This window comes from Sander lucioperca, chromosome 19, assembly GCF_008315115.2.
Source record: "Sander lucioperca isolate FBNREF2018 chromosome 19, SLUC_FBN_1.2, whole genome shotgun sequence".
Classification (NCBI taxonomy): domain Eukaryota; kingdom Metazoa; phylum Chordata; class Actinopteri; order Perciformes; family Percidae; genus Sander; species Sander lucioperca.
In genome coordinates, this window is record NC_050191.1 from 23,081,757 (window position 1) to 23,101,250 (window position 19,494).

Sequence of the window (19,494 nt, forward strand, 5' to 3'; positions counted from 1 at the left end):
ATATAGTAGATCATTTCTTTGGACTCTCCCATTGAGAAAGAAAATGCAACACTACCTTCCCCTCCAATATCTCGAAAATATATTACTGAATTGGTGCAATTCATTTCACTATAAAAAAAATAAACTATTGCATAAACTAATTTGAATCTTGATATGAAAATAGAATGTCACACATCACATTAGAGCTGGAATTATACATTTGCCAAATTCTTGACAAACAATGCTGAACATAACTGGCAGTTGATTGTTAAATAAAGACCTTCCAATTAAACAGTTATTACTGTCACAGATTTAATAAAAACGGAGCACATAGTAAAAAATAAGATATATATATAGATAGATAGATCGATCTATATATATATATATATATATAGATATCTATATATATAGATATCTATATATATATATAGATATCTATATATAGATATCTATATATATATATATATATATATATATATATATATCTATATATATAAAAAATCTGTGGTAAAAATATAAAATGCCCTATAAATGTCAGACTCCTCCCTTCAGCAACCCCCCCCCCCCCCAATTCTGACCCCCTCTTTCCCCCCTAGTAATTTGTGTACAGTCCTTAAAATCTTATTAACATGAACAGTAAAGTTGAAGCAACGATCCAAGCTCATCTCTTGCTTCAACTAAAGTGAACTATAGTCCTGAAAAATATTAACTTGTACGTTCAAAGTAAGAAACTTCGGTTAGCTTGGTAAATTAACAGAGTTGAATATTCGAAATTGTAACTTTAAAATTTGGATTATTAATGACTCCAAATTGGAGTAGGTTAACATGAGTGAAAACATAAACTCGAGCCAAAAAGTTCCAGTTCTAAGTGCTCCCTGCACTCACGAGGTGTATTGTTTTCTCACTGTCAATATGTCCTTGAAGGCACAGGCCTCAGCTTTTGCATAAATCACTTGTTAACTCGCAGGATCAAAGGTCTCCTATGAGTTATCGCTGGACTTTACCGTGCAGGCGCTCAGTCAGGCAGAGGCAGGCAGACTGTGTGCCAACACTTTAGACAACTTCAGCAGTCCTCTAAAAACAAAACCAACCCAGCAAACATGGAGAACATATATGAGACAATAGACGAGAGAAGTGTGCATGAAAAGCGTAGTGATGGAGCCGACAGCCCCGACCCAGAGCCCAAATACGAGAACTCCGGCGGGGCGAAGGAACAGCTGTACAGCGACGTGCAGGTCCACGTCTGTGCCGAGGAAGAGCGCAGCTCTCCATTATACATGGACATCAGAGACGGGGACAAACAGAGCAGCTCGTCCTCTTCATCCAGCGACGACGAAGAGGCTAAAGCAGAGGGAGTGGCAGAGGTGAGGGTGGAGCCGGTAGTGCAGGTGGAGGAAATGAACGGCGAGGCGCACGAAGGATCCAGGCGCTCATCGGCCTCCTCAGCATCCTCCGCTTCCCCCGGAGACCCGTGCGACGACCCGCCAATCCAGCCGAGGATCCAGGAAGAGGAGAACGCGGAGAATGGGATGCTGATGGCGTACACACACCCCAACAATGACAGCACCCCGGAGGAGTCTGTCGACTACAGCCTGAAAACTCTGGAGAATGTCACTTTGGATGAGAGCAGCGCAGCGCCGGCTGACCCCAGCCAGCCTGACATCTCTCTGTTCGTCAAGGTAAGAAGTACACTTAGGCTACAGAGGACCAAGCAGTCTCCGCAGGGTTTAACCTGGCCAGGTCAGGCTTCAGTTTGCTTCAGCCTCACTGTTCAGCATGAGGCATCACACCATGAAAGCAGCTGGATTCAAGTTGGCTTTCACTTTGATTAGTGATTAACTCAGCAGCAATATCCGATTTGCCAAAAGGCTCCTTGAAGCCATCTTGTCTTATGTAAACCTTTTATCCTCTAGCACAACTCCTGTTTCTTTGGTGTTAGGGTTCAGATTTTTCAAAATTAGCATCACAATATAGCTAGGCTATAAAGTACCAAAAGTAATAATCAATATGCAGAATGACCCCTTTTAGAATATATATTATTGTAATAGAATTATTGATGCATTAATGTGTAGGCTACATCACTTTAATGTTGCAGCTAGTAAAGGTGAAGCTGGGTCTCATTTTAATATCTTTATATGTTGCTGGGTAGCTTGTGAATTTACACCTGGAGGGTCAATAAAGTCTTATCTTAACCTTTAATAATACATCATGATTTATGTGTTGATTACATTTGGCATTATTGTTTTCAGATACATGTAGGAGTAAAATGTACAATATATGCCACTGAATTGAGTAGAAGTATAAAGTAGAAGAAAATGGAAACGCTCAAGTAGGCCTACAGGCATCTCAAAATTGTACAGCACTTGAGTTCCACCACTGGTTACTCATAACGGAAAACCAACACAATTAAGTTATGGACTTTAATTCCCCTTAAATACAAGTATCAACAAACTGACATGCTCTGCATTTAGAGAACATAACATTGATTATTGTACTGCAATATCTGCCATATATCAAAGACCAGTGCCATTCCAAAGAAGTGTAACATCAACCATCTGTTGCATGAGTCTTAGCCATGAATGTGACTAGTCATAATAAGTTAGCCTCTGAGGTCATATGTTAATAATCATATAAAATGATCTGAAGTGGTGACCAATATGCTAAGGCATTTTCACTATCAAGATCCGGATTTGAATATATTTAATTTGCTACGTAAATTTAGACTGTCAAGAAATTTGACTTTGTGGATTCCATTTGCAGGTCGTATTAAGCGTAAGAAACATACAAAATAAAAATGTAAAGAAGAAACAGAACTATAATAATGTTGTAAGAAGAAACAATACTCAAGCACCATAAACTAGGGTGTCTAACTACTATGTAGAAAACTAACAATAGAAATATTATCAACTTATTTATAGCCAGAGAGTATACACAACGTTTACTGCTGAAGCCTAACTTGCTGTAGAGGTTATTTAAGTTCAATAAATTAAACTTTTTGAAGTCAGTTATTAAATGCAAATGTACTATAAATATAAGTATTATCAGAAATATACATGACACGGTATTAATTTCAGTAAGAAATCTCATAGAAGCAGTGATCTTTGTATCAGAAGCTTTGTCTTTGACTTTATTCTAGAGGCAGCCTGATGTAATAATTAACTCATTTACTGTACGGCCATAGAAACTGGTTGTGAACTCCACGCTTGAGCAAATCCCGCTGTGTGTGTTTTGCTGCTTTTCTGATAGTACACATCACAGACTGCTCTATCAGCACATGCAGGGGTCACTTTGCTGATTGGGCAACAGAGATTGAGAGTCAGTGGGCTGGGTTTAAGGAGCTCTGTCTGAGCTCACCCTGGGCCTTGTAATAGGGAACGACAGTAGTAGGTTGTGCTAAATCTTAAAATTGTCTTTGTATTGTATCAGCAGAGGCCATGGTCATGAGAATGGGGATGTGCAATCAAGACTGATGAGTTGCAAACAAACAAAGTAATTGCTACAATCTGACCTGGATGATGATTTGTTGATGTGATCCAAACATCCTCCTGTAGTTGTGACAGGGACTGGGGCTAACTCCAGAAAGAGCATTCACCTTTAGCTTTGCCAAATCCAACATTTAATTTCATGAATATGAACAACATATTGAATGTCCATTGTTCTGACTTTTACCAAGGGAAAATTCTCATAAAAAATGAAGATTTGTCTTTTATCGAGTCATAAAGAAACCTTATTCTACTATACATCTATATCTGTCCTTGCAGCTGATTTGTACCCATTGTCTTGATGAGAAACATTGGGCGGATTTGGGATATGCTATCTTAAAGTGGTTATAAACGTGGACCATAGTTCACCATGAAAGGGACAACATACTTGGTCCCTTCTCCGTATACCACCCTGCCCTCTATCCTTTCCAACCCGTTGGTGATTTCCCAACAGTTTAATCTTCAACAAACGCCATAAACCAAACCAAGCTGAACTATAAAAGCAGGGAGGGGAGTTTGGACATCGCCTGTCTATGTGGAAAGCCTACATGGCTCCTCATCTGCTGTCTATGATAAAGCAGGCCACGGCAGAATAGGCTATCACTACTATCACTAATAAGTGTTTTTTTAATTTTTTATATTCTTATACTGAATGATAACAAGCTATGTTTATGCACTAACTGTGCAAGATCACTGGCACAGCCTGAAAGGCCATATAAAATAGGGTTTGTTGTCACTGATGGTTCATTAGGACGATGCTTATATTGACAAGATGAAATGTTGGGTTGTCACATTTTGCAAGTGTGTCAACACAAGGGGAGAGTTCAAACACTCCTCTCCTCCTTGGCTCCAGAAAGATACAAAATGTCTGTTACTGTTTGATGTGCGGTTGAATTATTAACCCAACAAGTCAGTGATTTGAGCTTCCTTTTGTCTCAAGGGGGGACACACAAACAATACTATTTCTTCTGAACTCTTCTATTTATGATAATAAAGGATTTAGACATCCTTAGAAAAGGGATAATTAGACATTTTGGGGAATGTGTGCATTTACTGTTTTGCAGAGAGTTAGATGAGAAGATTGATACCGCTGTCCTGTGAAACCAACAACGTTAAACCCATAGAAATAGAGAGTAGAACGAAGATTCCCACTCAAATCAACATAGCAGGATGGTTAGAGCGGCAGCCATTTTTATATGTAACGTTCAGCATGTGAATTGTTAGAATGTACGCTCCTCTCTCACAGAGCTGTTCGTTTCCTCTGCTCCCCTGCTCAAAGCCGCTCGCTCAATATTAAAAAAAAGAAAAAGCTGTGTTGTAAATTAATTTTAGCTTAATCCCTAGCCGCTTCTGCAGCTTTCTTTTCAAAGTACTTTGTGAACTCCATTGTCAAGCTTGGGGCTGTGTAGCCTTATGCTAAAATCATTTACATTATTTTTTTTCTCTCGTCAATCTATACTCAATACACCATTAAGACAAAGCAAAGCAGGATTTTATAATTTTTAGTAAATTATAAAAAAACAACAACAGCTGATGTACCACTTAACATTGACATGAGTATTAAGACCCTTAACTCTGTACTTCTTGGGTATGACTTGACTAGCTTTAGTTGCATACCTGGATTGGTTGATTTTCTGCCAGTTTTCTCTGTAGATCTTCTCAAGCTCTGTAAGGTTGGATGGGGACAGTTGATGGACGTCCATTTTCAGGTCTCTCCAGAAATGTTTGATTTGGTTCAAGTCCTGGCTCTGGCTGGGCCACTCAAGGACATTCAATGAAAGCCACTCCTGCATTGTCTTGGCTGTGCACTTAGGGTCATTATCCTGTTGGAAGGTGAACCTTGAGTCCAGTTTGAGGTCCTGATTGCTTTGGACCAGGTTTTCATTAGTGATATCTGTGTACTTTGTACTTTGCTTTCCCTCAACCCTGACCAGTCAGTCCCTGCTGCTGAAAAACACCCCCCACAGCATGATGACACAGTTCAATCTTGGTTTCATCAGACCAGAGCATCTTGTTTCTCACATTCTAAGAGTCCTTCAGGTGCTTTTATGCAAACTCCAAGCAGGCTTTCATGTGTCTTTCACTGAGGAGAGGAGGAGCTTCCGTCTTGGCCACTCTGCCATACAGCCCAGATAAGTGGAGTGTTGCAGTGATGGTTGTCTTTCTGGAACTTTTCTTCCATCACCACACATGATCTCTGGAGCTCAGCCAGAGTGGCCATCAGGTTCTTGGTCACCTCTCTTTCCAAGGCCCTTCTCCCCCGATTGCTCAGTTTGGCCAGGTGGCCGGCTTTAGGAAGAGTCCTGGTCCTGTTCTGTAGCCTTTCCTAGATCTGTGCCTTGACACAATCCTATCTCTGAGCTCTGTAGGTAGTTCCTTGTAGTCAAAGCCATGACCTCATGTCTTGGTTTTTTGCTCTGATATGCATTGTCAGCTGAGACCTTACATGGACAGGTGTCTGCCTTTCCAAATCATGTCCAATCAAATGCATTTACCACAGGTGGACTCCAATCAAGGTGTAGAAACATCTCAAACATACTCAAGAGAAATGCGAGGCACCAGAGCCGAGTTACAAGTGTCATAGCGAAGGGTCATGGATGCCCTGCACTATTTAACTGCAACAAATTTACCTACAAGTATAAATAAAGTAATCTGAACCTGGGTCTGAATACTTTTGTCAATGTGATATTTCAGTTGTTTTTCTTTTCAATAAATTTGCAAACATTTGATAGTGCAAAGACATGGAGTTGCGCCCATTTGGAATGAGTTTTTTTTTCTCCATTTATTGATGCTAAATCTGGCAGTTTTGAATAAGATCTAAATCTGAAAATACTTTTGGCTCAGCTCATTATCATGAATTGTTTTCCTCATGTGGGTGCTGTGATTAAGGCCTATACAAATGAAACCTAAAATAACACATTTAGAAAGTGCATTTTTCCCTCGTAAACAGTGATAATGAACACTGTGGCCCACTAATTGGTTTGAGCTGCATGTTGGTATGTCAGCCAGAAGAGAGGGCTGCCCTATAAATAGAAACAGTTTTAAAAATTAGCTCTAGCTTCTCTCCTTTTAGTGCTTTCATCTGATCACAGATGATGAGAGATGAGAGAGGTCTCTCAGAACTCTGTGCCAGTGCAAATGAAGCTAATAGTGAGCACCACTCAATTTCTTCAATGTGTGCTGATGAAGATTGTTGCAGTCAGACAGACCTGCTTATATTTTTGTTCCCCTACATAGGTCCTTTTCCGTAAATGAACGCCAGTTCCTGCCTCAAAACCAAAGCCAAGCATCAATAATTCACAGAAGAATCCTCTCCCCTGCTGGTGATCAAATATATCCTGCCTCTTTCTGCCAGAGTCAGACATGTGAACACGCATTAAAAATAAATGCGGCTGCTCGCTTACTCAAAAACTGACAGAAAGTGACACAAATATCATGCCTTTTTTAGCATATTATTTTGACATTTAGGTTAACTCAAGAGCGATTATATTTTTGACGTGAAGTGCCTGGAAAAGTCAATCTGATCTGACCCCAAGAAGCCAAGAGAAAAATAAGAGAGTGAGGTGACCAGTTTAGGAGAGACGAGACAGATAAGAGAGGAGGTGATGCTAGTGGTGTGTGTTAGAGAGGGAGTTTGGTTGCAGTGGTGGGAAGAGAGGGATGGGACTCCACCCCCCTGGTTATAGACTGACACCTGTTTTCCACTTTGTGTCAGTCAGTGAGAGCTAGCTCTGCTCTCCATCTGTGTCTAAATCAGAGTGCAAGGCTCTACCTGCCACCTGGACAGGACACAAACAAGGGAGAAGACACCAAAAAGGTGGTGGAGATCTTGAATCAGGGAAACCAAAACCAAAAACTTAAGGTGTCAGCCGAGAGAGGATAATCTGGGTTTTCTTCATCTTTTTCTGGAGGATGTAGACCTCCAAGGACAAGGACTGCAGTTAAAAAAGAGAAAAGAATCAAAGTGACAGCCAGAACCAGGAATCATGTCCACTAACAGTCAAGACAGAGACCCTGATATCGAGCTTTTTGTCAAGGTAAGGCAGAGACAGAACTATGGTTACAGAATGTTCTAAAGTTATGTTTTGATGGAAGATGGAGACAGTATATGAGCAGGATTTTCAGTGTTGCACCAAAGTGTTGTGGAAAGCTTGTGTAACTCAATAGTAGAGGTAGAGTTACCGTGGCACTGGCACACCGTTCTCTATGTTGACCCAGGATTGTTGTGACAGTGATACTGAAGCTGCTTGTTGCTGCTCACTGTGGTACAGTACCTTTACTCCATATTACTCCAGTTTGTGTAGATAATCACTGATCAATATATGTTCCAGGTTATCACCTGAAATAGAGCAAACATGAACAAAAGTGCCATTTTGGAAGTGCCAGCATCAGTAGAAACAGCTGTGGTGTTTTGTTCTCCACAGTTAGATGCACTTGAGGCCCTGTGGGAAATGTTAGAGGCAGATGAATATACCTGAGGCAGGTGAGGTGAAGGCAGGTGGAAAGGCTCATTGCTGATGTGCTGCCTGGGTGCACTGACCCAATTAGCTGGTGTGGAGGCAGCTTTCAGCCAATCCACCTCCTAGGAAACCGCTCAGCTAGGTAACTGAAAGTTCACTGACACTCGGCTTGTATCGCCCTTCTAAGCCATTCACAATGTTCCTCTGTTGTTCCAGTGCATGAAACTCTTATTTCTAGAAAGCAAAATGCTGTAGCTAGATCATTTGTGTTTTCTCTTACATTTAGTTAGTGATTCTAAGTCATAGTTTGACATGCTTTTATTTAAGCGAAAAAGTGAAAGTTTTTGACTATTATTGCATGTCTCATATAGCCTTCTTACTTACAGTTTGGTCCACATAAAGCCCTAAAAAGTCAGCAAAAAGTTCCTTAGCTATCAGAGAAGTTTGCAAATCAAGCAAAACAATAATTACATTTTTAAAAGCAGGTTACCACACATGAAAACTCTTTGGTTCTGTGGGAATTTCTGAGGTTAAAAGTCAGCAAATCTGCCAAATTCTGCTTTGTGTTGTGTAATTGCAATTTGAAAAACAGTTTCCTGTCTTTCTGGTTTGGTGAACAACTAGGCTCGGCAAAATTTATTGTGAACCTAATTTATATTGATATGTGGGCCGAATCAAAACTTGCGAGGGGCCGGGTTCGACCCGCGGACCTTGAGTTTGACACGTTGTTCTAAGCTGTCACTCTTTCAAGCTGATACTCTTTCAGTATCACTGGCAGATTGTTGTTCTCTAATGAAACCAAACTCACCTTTGGCTCTGTGTGAGGTGTGGTAAGTGCAGAGCCAGTCTGATGCACAAACCTTGTATATGGAGTGGTTTCCATAGCAGATGCAGCCCAGATATGAGTTTTTTCCTCATGCTGCCATCTGAGATGTGACCTAGATGGACAGAGAGCTATCCTCAAGGGCTGTGCCTCCTTTAATGACCTCAGCCCTGCACACAATTTAGATTGTCACTGTTCCATCTATTCAATATATATGTGGTTATCCAATGAAAGACATTGTAATTGGTTGCATTGTGGGATGCAGCATTTTTGGGTGCCTGATAGTTGAGAATAAAAGTCAGGATATGTCGTCCTGTGCTGCATCAATTTTGATCATTCTTATTTCTCTCTCTCTCTCTCTCTCTCTCTCTCTCTCTCTCTCTCTCTCTCTCTCTCTCTCTCTCTCTCTCTCTCTCTCTCTCTCTCTCTCTCTCTCTCTCTCTCTCAAGTCCTCCAACCTTATGAAATATATATTACTAAATTACTTTGTTACTTACCAGTGCTTATCTATACAAAGTTTGTCATGTAAAACACTGGCACATTTTGCCTACATTATTCTTTAAAATAGCTGAAACACTCATTGTGTCAGTTATTTGTGATAAGATTAAAATATATTTTTTTCTTACTGTAGTGGCATGCTTTAGATATCTTTAAAGCATGGTACTTATTGGGCAAATTGTACCATTATGTTCAATTTAATGAGAAAAGCATTTTAATAGCTTTCATAAAGTGCTTTAGAAAAGAAAATGGCATACTGGAAATTAAATGGCAACATATGAGCCTGGGCATCTGATCTTTCTACTGGGAAAAAAGTGCATTCAAGTTTGAAAGTTCAAAGTTAATTAATTACTGACAAACTTAAAAACATAAAAAAAACATGAGCAATTGTTTTGTTTTAACTGCCCTGGTGATGCTACATTGTCATAGTCATTCTCATTTGACATGTGTAAGACAAACCAAGAACACCAAAACCCAGTTATAGTAAAGTAGACATGCATATGTACGTGCAGGATCATATGAAGTCACATTGTCTCCAGTGGAGCCCACTCATCATCAGCTCTCTCAGCAGCTCCATGCCCTCACACTCCTTGTGCCTACAGGCCCAGTTGTGTGTGTGTGTGACAGCTTTTGTCCTCCATGTTCTAGATCTTGATTGGCTATTATCAGCGGTTGTGTATTGTGTTACCGCCGTGCCGCTGAGCCTAGCCATAACAATGCACGGACAGAAGCATCACATGCACTCAGGCTGCATGACAGCACTGAGCATCAATGGCTGGCGTACATACAGTCTGCTCAGCTACTTTTAGAGCGACAGCTCTGTTTTCTGGCGTTTGCTATGAGCGGTGTACTATCGGGCCATGAACTGAATGGCAAAATATTTTCCACTTCGCTGTAGTATCTTTTTATTTGTGAAGTGACTGCATCTAAGTGAATCATTTATTTGTGATATTTGCCATCTCAAGGATAGTAATAACGGAATTGCACATAATTAAATGCATCTACTGGTTTCTTAAATAGTTTAATTTCCAAATCCTTAATATAATAAATAAAGGAAACTATCTCCACTGCTAAATCTCTGTTGACCCGTGAGGTCATTGCACTTATTGTGCCGTGTGTTGTGAACCTCTCTGGGCCTGCAGGCCTGCAGGTCTGACCCTGCACCCTGTGCCCCGTCGGCCAGTGAACCAGCTGATGGAATCACTATGTATAATTCAGATGAGCCAGTGGGTCAGGTGTCACTGCTGATGCTCTTCTGTGTAGCCATACATGCCGACACATGATATCACCGTGCAAAGTCACAAAGTGATTATATCAGTAGTGTCGCTGTAGAGAGAAAAACCTGCAGACTATGTGGTTATTTATAGGAATAAAACCTCTGGAGCCATTGATGAACTTATTTTAAAACCATTTGGAGTCATGCCACAATTTTGTTTTTCTTTTTGGTATCTGACAACGAGAGTACACTGCTTTTGTTTTATGCCCAAATGTACACCATTTAGTACAAATAGAATAAATACTGATGTCCATAGTGTACTTTTGGTTTGACTCTCTCCTTATCATAAATTTGTATCAGGGATTTAAGGGTGATGTATTTATGTGTGTTTGCGTAGTGTTTACATTTATACAACTCATGACGCTTCTCTGAACAACCTTACAGGTCAAATCAAAGTCAAAGATAACAGTCAACTAAATCCAACACGTATTTCATTGTTAGTAGCAAGTCTGTTCTCAGAGAGATGACCTCGCCATTAAAGATTTTCCCCAACAGCTGAAAGCTGGTGTAGCTCGTAGGGGGATGTTCCTCCTCATGAAGGTTTGAGTTTAAGCTCCTTGTGAGCTAGAGCAAGACATTTGATCCCTTCTAGCTTCTGGGGTGCAGATCTGGGGAACAGAACTGTGGTCTGACAAAGATCAGAACACAAAAAGAAATAGCTTGTTAAACAAAAGCCACATCTGACTGACAGCTTATTCATGTGTGTGTTTCTTTTTTTTAAGATTATTTTTTTTTGGCTTTTTATGGCCTTTAATTGACAAGACAGCTTGAACACAGGAAAGGGGAGTGAGAGGAGGGACGACATGCAGCAAAGGGCCACGGGTAGGATTCGAACCCGGGCCGCTGCCAAGGACTCAGCCTACATGGGGCGCACACTCTACTGGGTGAGCTAGAGTTCATCCCATGTGTGTGTTTCTAATCCTCAGGTTGTTTTTTTTATGATGTCTAGGGCTGCAACAATTATTATTTTCATTATTGATTATTTTGACAATTATTTTCTCGATTCATTGTTTGGTCAAAACCACCAGAGAACAGTAAAACAAAAAATACATCACAATTTCCATGAGCCCAGGGTGATGTCATCAAATGTCTTGTTTTGCATTTGCTAGAATGAAAGAGGACAAAGAAGAGCAGCAAATCCTCACATTTGAGAGCCTGAAATCATTTTTCTGTTGATCGACTCATCGATTATTCAACAAATCATTGCAGCCATAATGTCAAACATGTGTTGACTTAAAGTAAGTGTCACGGCATAACCAACCCTGGGAAAGCTCACTCTCATTTTGTCTAGGTTTTTACAACAGAGCTTGATTGTGCTCGCACATTTGAAAACTACAGAAGCTTAACGCTAGACCGCCCAGACAGAAAGGCAAAGGGTTTGCGGCCTACCTTGCGTTCTAAATTCGGCGCCGTCCTCAGCTGCTCCATGGCCTGTCCTCCAGCCCAGCCTGGCCTCAGCAGCCTGTCCTCCAGCCCAGCCTGGCCTCGGCAGTAGCCTGTGCTTCCTCAGCAGCCTGTCCTCGAGCCCAGCCTGTCCCCGGTAGCCTGTCCCCAGCAGCCTGTTCTCCAGCCCAGCCTGTCCTCAGTAGCCTGTCCTCGAGCCCAGCCTGTCCTCAGTAGCCTGTCCTCTGCAACCTGTCCTCCAGCCCAGCCTGTTCTTCCTCAGCAGCCTGAACTTCCTCAGCAGCCTGTCCCCGGCAGCCTGTCCTTAGCAGCCTGTCCTCGGCAGCCTGTCCTCCAGCCCAGCCTGTCCTCAGTAGCCTCTCCTCAGCAGCCTGTCCTCCAGCACAGCCTGTTCTTCCTCAGCAGCCTGTCCTCCAGCCCAGCCGGTCCTCGGCCCGGCAGTCTGAGCTCTGGCGCTGGCCAGCGCGCTCCTCTTCCTTCGTCAGCATACCCTGGCGTTGCCACTTGCTTGGCAGTTAATTTGTTATACATTAAAGAGCGGACATAACATAACATGAACTCTGATGCTCTTATCCAGCCTGTTTCTGCCATCACGTCCTCAGACTGAACCCCAGTCCCACTATCTCACTTCCGCTTTGGGCCCTGTGCCAATGAGCTGACAGGATCGGATTATGACATAACATAACAATCTTAAAGATTTTCATTTAAATAAATGTTTGTAAAGTCCCTATCTATTGCCTATCGCTTATTGCCATAGGTGCTGCCAAAGAGAATGAAACGGAGCTCTTGGAGATTGTAACTTTACGTCTATGGCTATATTTGCACTGTGTCATATTTCATTTCCCTGACTTGTTCTGTCGTCTTGTTTGTGTGCAGGCAGGCAACGATGGAGAAAGCATCGGCAACTGTCCCTTCTCTCAACGCCTCTTCATGGTCCTCTGGCTCAAAGGAGTCGTGTTCAACGTCACTACCGTCGACCTCAAAAGGTTAGGAATATATAGAATGCAAGCTTCCAGCTCACAAAAGCGTATGCACTCCCTTATGACATACTGCTTTCTCTTTTTCCTGTGCAGAAAGCCAGCAGATCTGCACAACCTGGCTCCAGGGACACACCCTCCTTTCCTGACCTTCAACGGAGAAGTCAAGACCGATATCAACAAGATCGAGGAGTTCCTGGAGGAAACGCTCTGTCCTCCAAAGTAATTCAACTGGAAGGTTTAACAACACGTAGTTTACAGTATCGCTGACTACACTCGTGCTGCTTTTGGCTTGATTTATTTCACTGCAGCGACACTGTTGAAAGGGCAGGAAACATTTCAGTCCAATAAAAGCGAATATGTGCTGCATTTAATGAAGACTGATGTGAACTGATATAACGGTTTGTTGTTTATGGCTGTTGTAAAACTTTTGTGAATGAGTATATATGCATCCCAGGCACACAAACAAGAACTATATGTGCTTTATTGAGCCACAGAATTAGGTGTAATTTTAGAAAAAATAAGACAGGTTTATTGTTTTTTGTTATTGTCATTCCCACCAAGAAGAAAAGAAAATCAGAGCCAGTGTGTGAGCAGTTGCAGAGAAAAACGTCAGATCAACTAAATCTCTCTTTTATTGCCTGTAAAGTTTTTTGCATTATAAATGGACCTTAGTGTGAGAGAGCTTAGGGGACATGCGGCCAACTCGGTGCAAGTGTGTAACATGCTTTGAGTCTGAGCTGAGCTCCAGTCCAGGTGTTAATGCTATCCAGATGGTTTGGTCTGCCTGGGTCTCTGACTGCGTCTCCTGCGTCTGCCCCGTCTGCTCAGGTATCCCAAACTGGCCGCCAAGCAGAGAGAGTCGAATACAGCTGGAAATGACATCTTCGCCAAGTTCTCAGCCTACATCAAGAACACCAAACCAGAGGCCAACGCCGGTGGGCTGCTCATTTTATGCCATTTACACTCACAGACCCACATGTACTCACACACAACACAATATATCATAGCCATTCTTATATTCCTCCACTAGGTAGTAGCAGAGTCCAGCATTTTAGGCCTGCTTTGACTCATATATTTTGCTGTGCTGCCACCTAGTGAGGTTATCACCACACACTTTTACTCTGTAACAGTATTGTACCCACGCTTCTGTGTGTTTCTGTGTGTTCAGTTCTAGAGAAAGGTTTGACCAAGGCCCTGAAGAAGCTGGATGACTACCTGAACAGCGCCTTGCCAGATGAGATCGATGCAGACAGCATGGAGGAGGAGAAGGGCTCCAACCGGTGCTTCCTCGATGGAAACGAGCTCACTCTAGCAGACTGCAACCTGCTGCCCAAACTGCACATAGTCAAGGTAAAGAGGGAGTGTACCCGGGGGAAATATTCATTAATGTTAATTGGTTCATTTAAAATCACTGAGACAAAGAAGAGTATTTGGTTTGTATTATCTTGAATGTCAAGTACTAATGTTTGAGGCTATTTTAAGGTAAAAAAATAAATCCCATTGTTTAAAAACTGGCATTCCTGCACCTAATAGTCATTCAACTATAAAACATAATATAAAAAATAACATGGTAGCACTTTAAGATATGTCCAGTATAAATATAACCAATGAAAAACAAGCTTTGGGTCAGTCCCTCTGGGACTCTCCCTTTTAGAGAAATTGTTTCTTTCAGCCCAGTGGTGTAGTCTACTCGATATGCAGGTATACGCAGTATACCCACTAAGAAAGCTCCAGGATTTCCATATACCCACTTAAAAACAACAACAAACCTTCCATTATATTTTTGATATATTTTGAATTGTCATTTGTGTTTTTCTAATTCGTATAGGCTAAATAAAGGTATTTCCACTGTAAATTGGTGCATAACAGTGTATCCGAATGCAAGAAATTAAGTCGTTGACGCTCAAAATTTCCCTGAGGGAGGACACCCAGACCCCCCACTATAATATGCCCCCCCTCCCAAAGCAGATTCTGGCCCATATATATAGCCCAATATATGTATATACAGTACAGTATACCCACTACAATACATTACACTACACCACTGCTTCAGCCAGCCAGGGAATATACATACAGAAATACCCACTGAGGACAGGCAGGTGTTGGTCTGTTGGTCCAAAACTTAAGTCCAGACATATCATAACAACTTTTGGTTGGATTACCATGAAATTTGGCCACCTGCAGGTCTATTATGTTACTATTACTAGTATGTCTATAAATGTTACCATGCTAATACACTAAAATAAGATGGTGAACATGGTAAACATTATACCATCTAAACATCAGCATGCAGAAAGAAGTAATTGATGAGATGATGTGAAGGCACAGTGTAAATTTTAAAAGAGCTTTAACATCACAAGACCGAGTCCTATGAGCTTCAAGTGCAATGTTTGTTTTGTGTTAGCATGTTAGCATGCTGATGTTAGCATTAGCAACATCACTGAGCGGCTAGTGGACTTAGTTGTTGTTTTAGATAATTTAAAGGAATACTTTATATATATATATATATATATATATATATATATATATATATATATATATATTTTTTTTTTTTATTTTTTATTTTTTATTTTTTGGCATTTCAGGCCTTTATTTGATAGGAGAGCTTAGACATGAAGGGGGAGAGAGGGGGAATAACATGCAGCATAGGGCCACAGGTCGAAATTCTTCCTGCAGCCGCTGCAGGGAGGACTGAGCCTCTGTAAATGGGCCGCACGCTCTACCAGGTGAGCTATCCAAGCGCCCCCGTTTAGATTTTTTGAAGTGGGGTTGAATGAAGTAGGCTTCTTATCCATAGTCAGTGTAGTACCGACAGTAGATGGTGGTTGGGATGCCCGCAGTATGGAGGGGGTCATCCCTCCAAACCTTTCAGGGCCCTATGTTGTTGATATAAACTAACACTGTTAGAAAAGAAGAAAAAATTCAATATCAGGGTAAGTGTACGCATAGAATATTTTCACCGATTTACGTTGCTGCCAGACAGCCCTTTCCGACAGAAGAGGAGCCATTATATCCACCCTTTCACTCTTCAAAGCCACCAAACTACTTTCAAAAACAGTACTTTTACCTTGCACAACACAGGAGATGCTGGTATTCCGCGGTCCTGATTTACTTTGGTGAATCCGAACTAACCCTTTAAAACACCAAAATCGCACAATAACACAGACAACCTAACCGATCAAGGTAAGATTTCTTTTAGGTGGGCCTTTTTTTTTTAGGTGGCTAAGTACGTTTAGCTGCTGTCCCGTCTACAGCAGTCCATTGCTTAGCTTCCGTGTCGGTACTCCTGCCTGCCTCTCCAAACTGGGGGCGTGCTGACCACCATCTAGTGTAGGTAATTCACTGACTATAGATAAGTACTGCACCTTATAATCCCACTTAAAATCTGAGCTATCCCTTTAAGTTTATATTTGAATAAAGCAGCTTTCTCTTTCCTCCCCTCTTTTTTCCACGAAATTGCAAGTGCTCACTTACATGACAAAACACAGCCCCAAAAAAAACCCCAGGGGGTTGTTGAAAGTCATTTACTCCACATGTATTAACTGAAAACAGTAAAAGTAGGGTGCAAAATAGCAAGTTTCAACAACTCATCTAAAAAATTACCTTCTGGAATGCGCTGCACATAAACTGATGGTACAGTTATAAGACTACCAAAAGGTGGATTTCAAACGTCTGACAAAATAAACCCAGTTTGTCTTCATTTCACATTGAAGTTACAACTTTGCCTTCTCTATCAGGTTGTTGCTAAGAAGTACCGCAACTACGACATCCCCTCAGACATGTCGGGGGTGTGGCGCTATCTGAAGAGCGCCTACACACGTGATGAATTCACCAACACCTGCGCTGCTGACTCTGAGATCGAGACTGCCTACAAAGACGTGGCGAGGAGACTGGCCAAGTAACTCGCCAACCGACCCCAAACCCACATCTCTTTTCAACCTACATGTGACTGTCCTTTTCTAGTCGCCTTCAGTGGCATTTTCAGGAACCAGAAATCATTTCTGTCTGTCACAGTAAACAGGTCAGATGTTGCAGAAGTCTGTGTTATAGGGTGGCTTATAGGCTACTGCTTTACAGCTTTATATGGTTTTGCAATTACAGAAACGGGGAGCAGAGGATAAATCAAGCACATTTAACTTAATTTACAGGGCTTCAAACCACATTCAAATGTTGCTGCTGTGAAACTTCTGACATAACACTCACACTCAAACATGATTGTGTCCCGTCTGTATTTATTTCTCATAACACAAAGCTCTCTTTCATACATACTCCACCGGTCCGCACGGCCAAACATTTTACTAGCTGCTGATGTCAGGGTCGTTCACTTTATTTATTCCTAAACCCACAGAAGTCTAGTCTGACTCCAGTGTTTATTATCAAGCTTTGGCTCCTGGGGAGACACCTTGATTCATTTATGATTGATAATTTGGCGCTAATTGTTTTGCTGAATATGACTGTTCTGCGATCTGCTGATCCAATTTTGATTGTCATTACTGTCGCTGTTGCTGTAGTCCTTTTGTTTCCTTGAGCTTACACACATCTTGAAATTCACTCCTGCTTCTGAAAGATTGATTTGAAGAAAGACTGCTTTTAATAATGAGTTTATAAGCTCGATAATGTTAGTTTGTAAAGAACAAGATTTAGCTGACGAGGGCAGTGATAGCTTAGAACAAAGCTTCGGATTTGTTTGCATGCATGAATCTGTTTGAAATTGTAATATTTAAGAGCTTCTTTTTAAGATATGAAAAATCCTCAACTATGTGCCTTTATTTTGGAAGTATGAAAAATCCATGCCAATGTCACATTCTGAAAAAAAATGTAAAGCAGCCAGAGCGGAGACATTTGTTCTGCCTCTAGCTGTTAGTGTTCAGTCTAGGTATTGATTTTGTCTTAAGTTACACATGATATTATGAATGGAGAGAGTATTTATTTAGCAGCCCCAATCAGGCCTGATTAGGTAGAGCCATTAGTGCCTGCGATGAAATGCGTCTTCCAGGCCAGGTCCACAATGGTCAGGAGCCCCGCCCTCCAGCCCTTCATCAGAGAGACATTTCCTCCACTCTGAGGAGCCTATAAACATCCACGGGCTAAAGTTCAAGTTCAAAAGTTTCATTGTCCATGCAGAGGAGGGATGGAAATTTGTCTTGGGGCTTATCGTCTTTGGCTTGATGTCAGGCTGCAACTATAGCGAGACTTCCTTGAAGAACCATAAGGCTCTTGTGTGGTTTGGACAAACATGTGATATGAAATTGGAGCATGATGACTGAGAGCCTTGCTCATTGCAAAGCTCCACAAATAAAATAATATTTTCACAGATCTGCTTCTGCCTTTTCTTTTCTTTACCAGCTAGGTGATCAATCAACACTGATACTTTGGAGGTTGTCATGAAGGGAGGGGTGAGCGGTCTGTCTCAATGATAGCAAAAGGTGCTGGTGGTGGAGCCTGGATCGCCGTCCTGAAAAGGGTTAAGTGTGCCTGACTGAGTTGATCAAATTCAGTGGTGCAGGTTTCTCCATCCATAACAGAGAGAGAGAGAGAGAGAGAGAGAGAGAGAGAGAGAGAGAGAGAGAGAGAGAGAGAGAGAGAGTGATGACCGTTGACAGGCTTAAATAGAGGCTTCCATGCCAGGGATCAAACGCCATCCCTCTTCTCCACTCTCTCATTAAGACGGAAAACCCGAGCGCCGCCATCCGATCTGTCTCCATTTTTCCTCAAAGGAGTCTAACTTGAAAGATCTGCGCCTGTCGGATTTACAATGGTGGGCGAGTGGTGTTTACTGAGACGCGGCCTTGCCAGAAACAACAGTCAAAGAAAATAAATGGAGCCTGCCTAGTGTTTCCACAGGAGTAAGGAAATATGGAGCGAAACTTGTGCCTTGCTGTTTGGTAATTAGTACCTAAACATCCCTGTCCTTGGATCCCATCGCTCACATCCAACATTTCTGCAAGCTGGATAATATACAGTGGAGCATTAACGTCAAACACGTCTGGTCATGGGGCCTGGCACGCCACATTAATCTGTTATTACACTCCCAGTGGATCTACCAGTCGCTGGCCTTGGCTAGGCCATCATAGCACAGGGAGTCCACATGGGCTGACAGGGACTCACACACAGCGCACTTTTATAGCCAGGTTTAGTAAACCTTTTCAGCTCAGGCATAAATTGTCTAAATTGAGCCCTGCTTTGAGACCTGAGCTGATTAAAACAAACTGGTGCGTTTGACGTGCGAGGACCCACCAGAAACAGACCTGTGATCCAATTAAGGGCCAGACCCATAGTTTAAGAAATACTGCATACATAGACCTCAGTGCTCCTTTAGCGGCTGCTTTCCATAGATATTGTACCCAGGAGACAGACACATATGTTTCAGCCTGAGCTGAAGTTTGGGTTTACCTCATACTGTCTCGCCATTTTAGTCAAAACCCTGTATGATCCATGTTCTTTAAGTGCAAGAGCAGCAGAAAGGGCTTCATTTGTTGTGTAATCTCATAACAATATCTGGTTCTGCACTTCAGATGTTTCTGTATGATCACACATAGACCAGACATAACCCCCGGTTTGACAGTGACAGAATGTAATCATAATAAATCTG

The 19,494-nt window shown here is 41.8% G+C and overlaps 1 protein-coding gene across 2 annotated transcripts; it reads left to right on the top strand.

Moving 5' to 3' along the window:
* Window positions 1–992: 992 nt before the first annotated feature.
* Window positions 993–18,218, top strand: clic5b (chloride intracellular channel 5b). Of its 2 annotated transcripts, none has more exons than XM_031288121.2 (6): window positions 993–1,658; window positions 12,799–12,908; window positions 12,996–13,121; window positions 13,731–13,837; window positions 14,071–14,252; window positions 16,640–18,218. In XM_031288121.2, the coding sequence occupies exons 1-6, from the start codon at window positions 1,080–1,082 to the stop codon at window positions 16,802–16,804; spliced, it is 1,269 nt and encodes a 422-aa protein (XP_031143981.1). In that variant the 5' UTR covers window positions 993–1,079; the 3' UTR covers window positions 16,805–18,218. The 2 variants fall into 2 exon arrangements, with proteins under 2 accessions (XP_031143981.1, XP_031143982.1); XM_031288122.2 differs by lacking the exon at window positions 993–1,658 and adding an exon at window positions 7,145–7,498.
* Window positions 18,219–19,494: the final 1,276 nt, after the last annotated feature.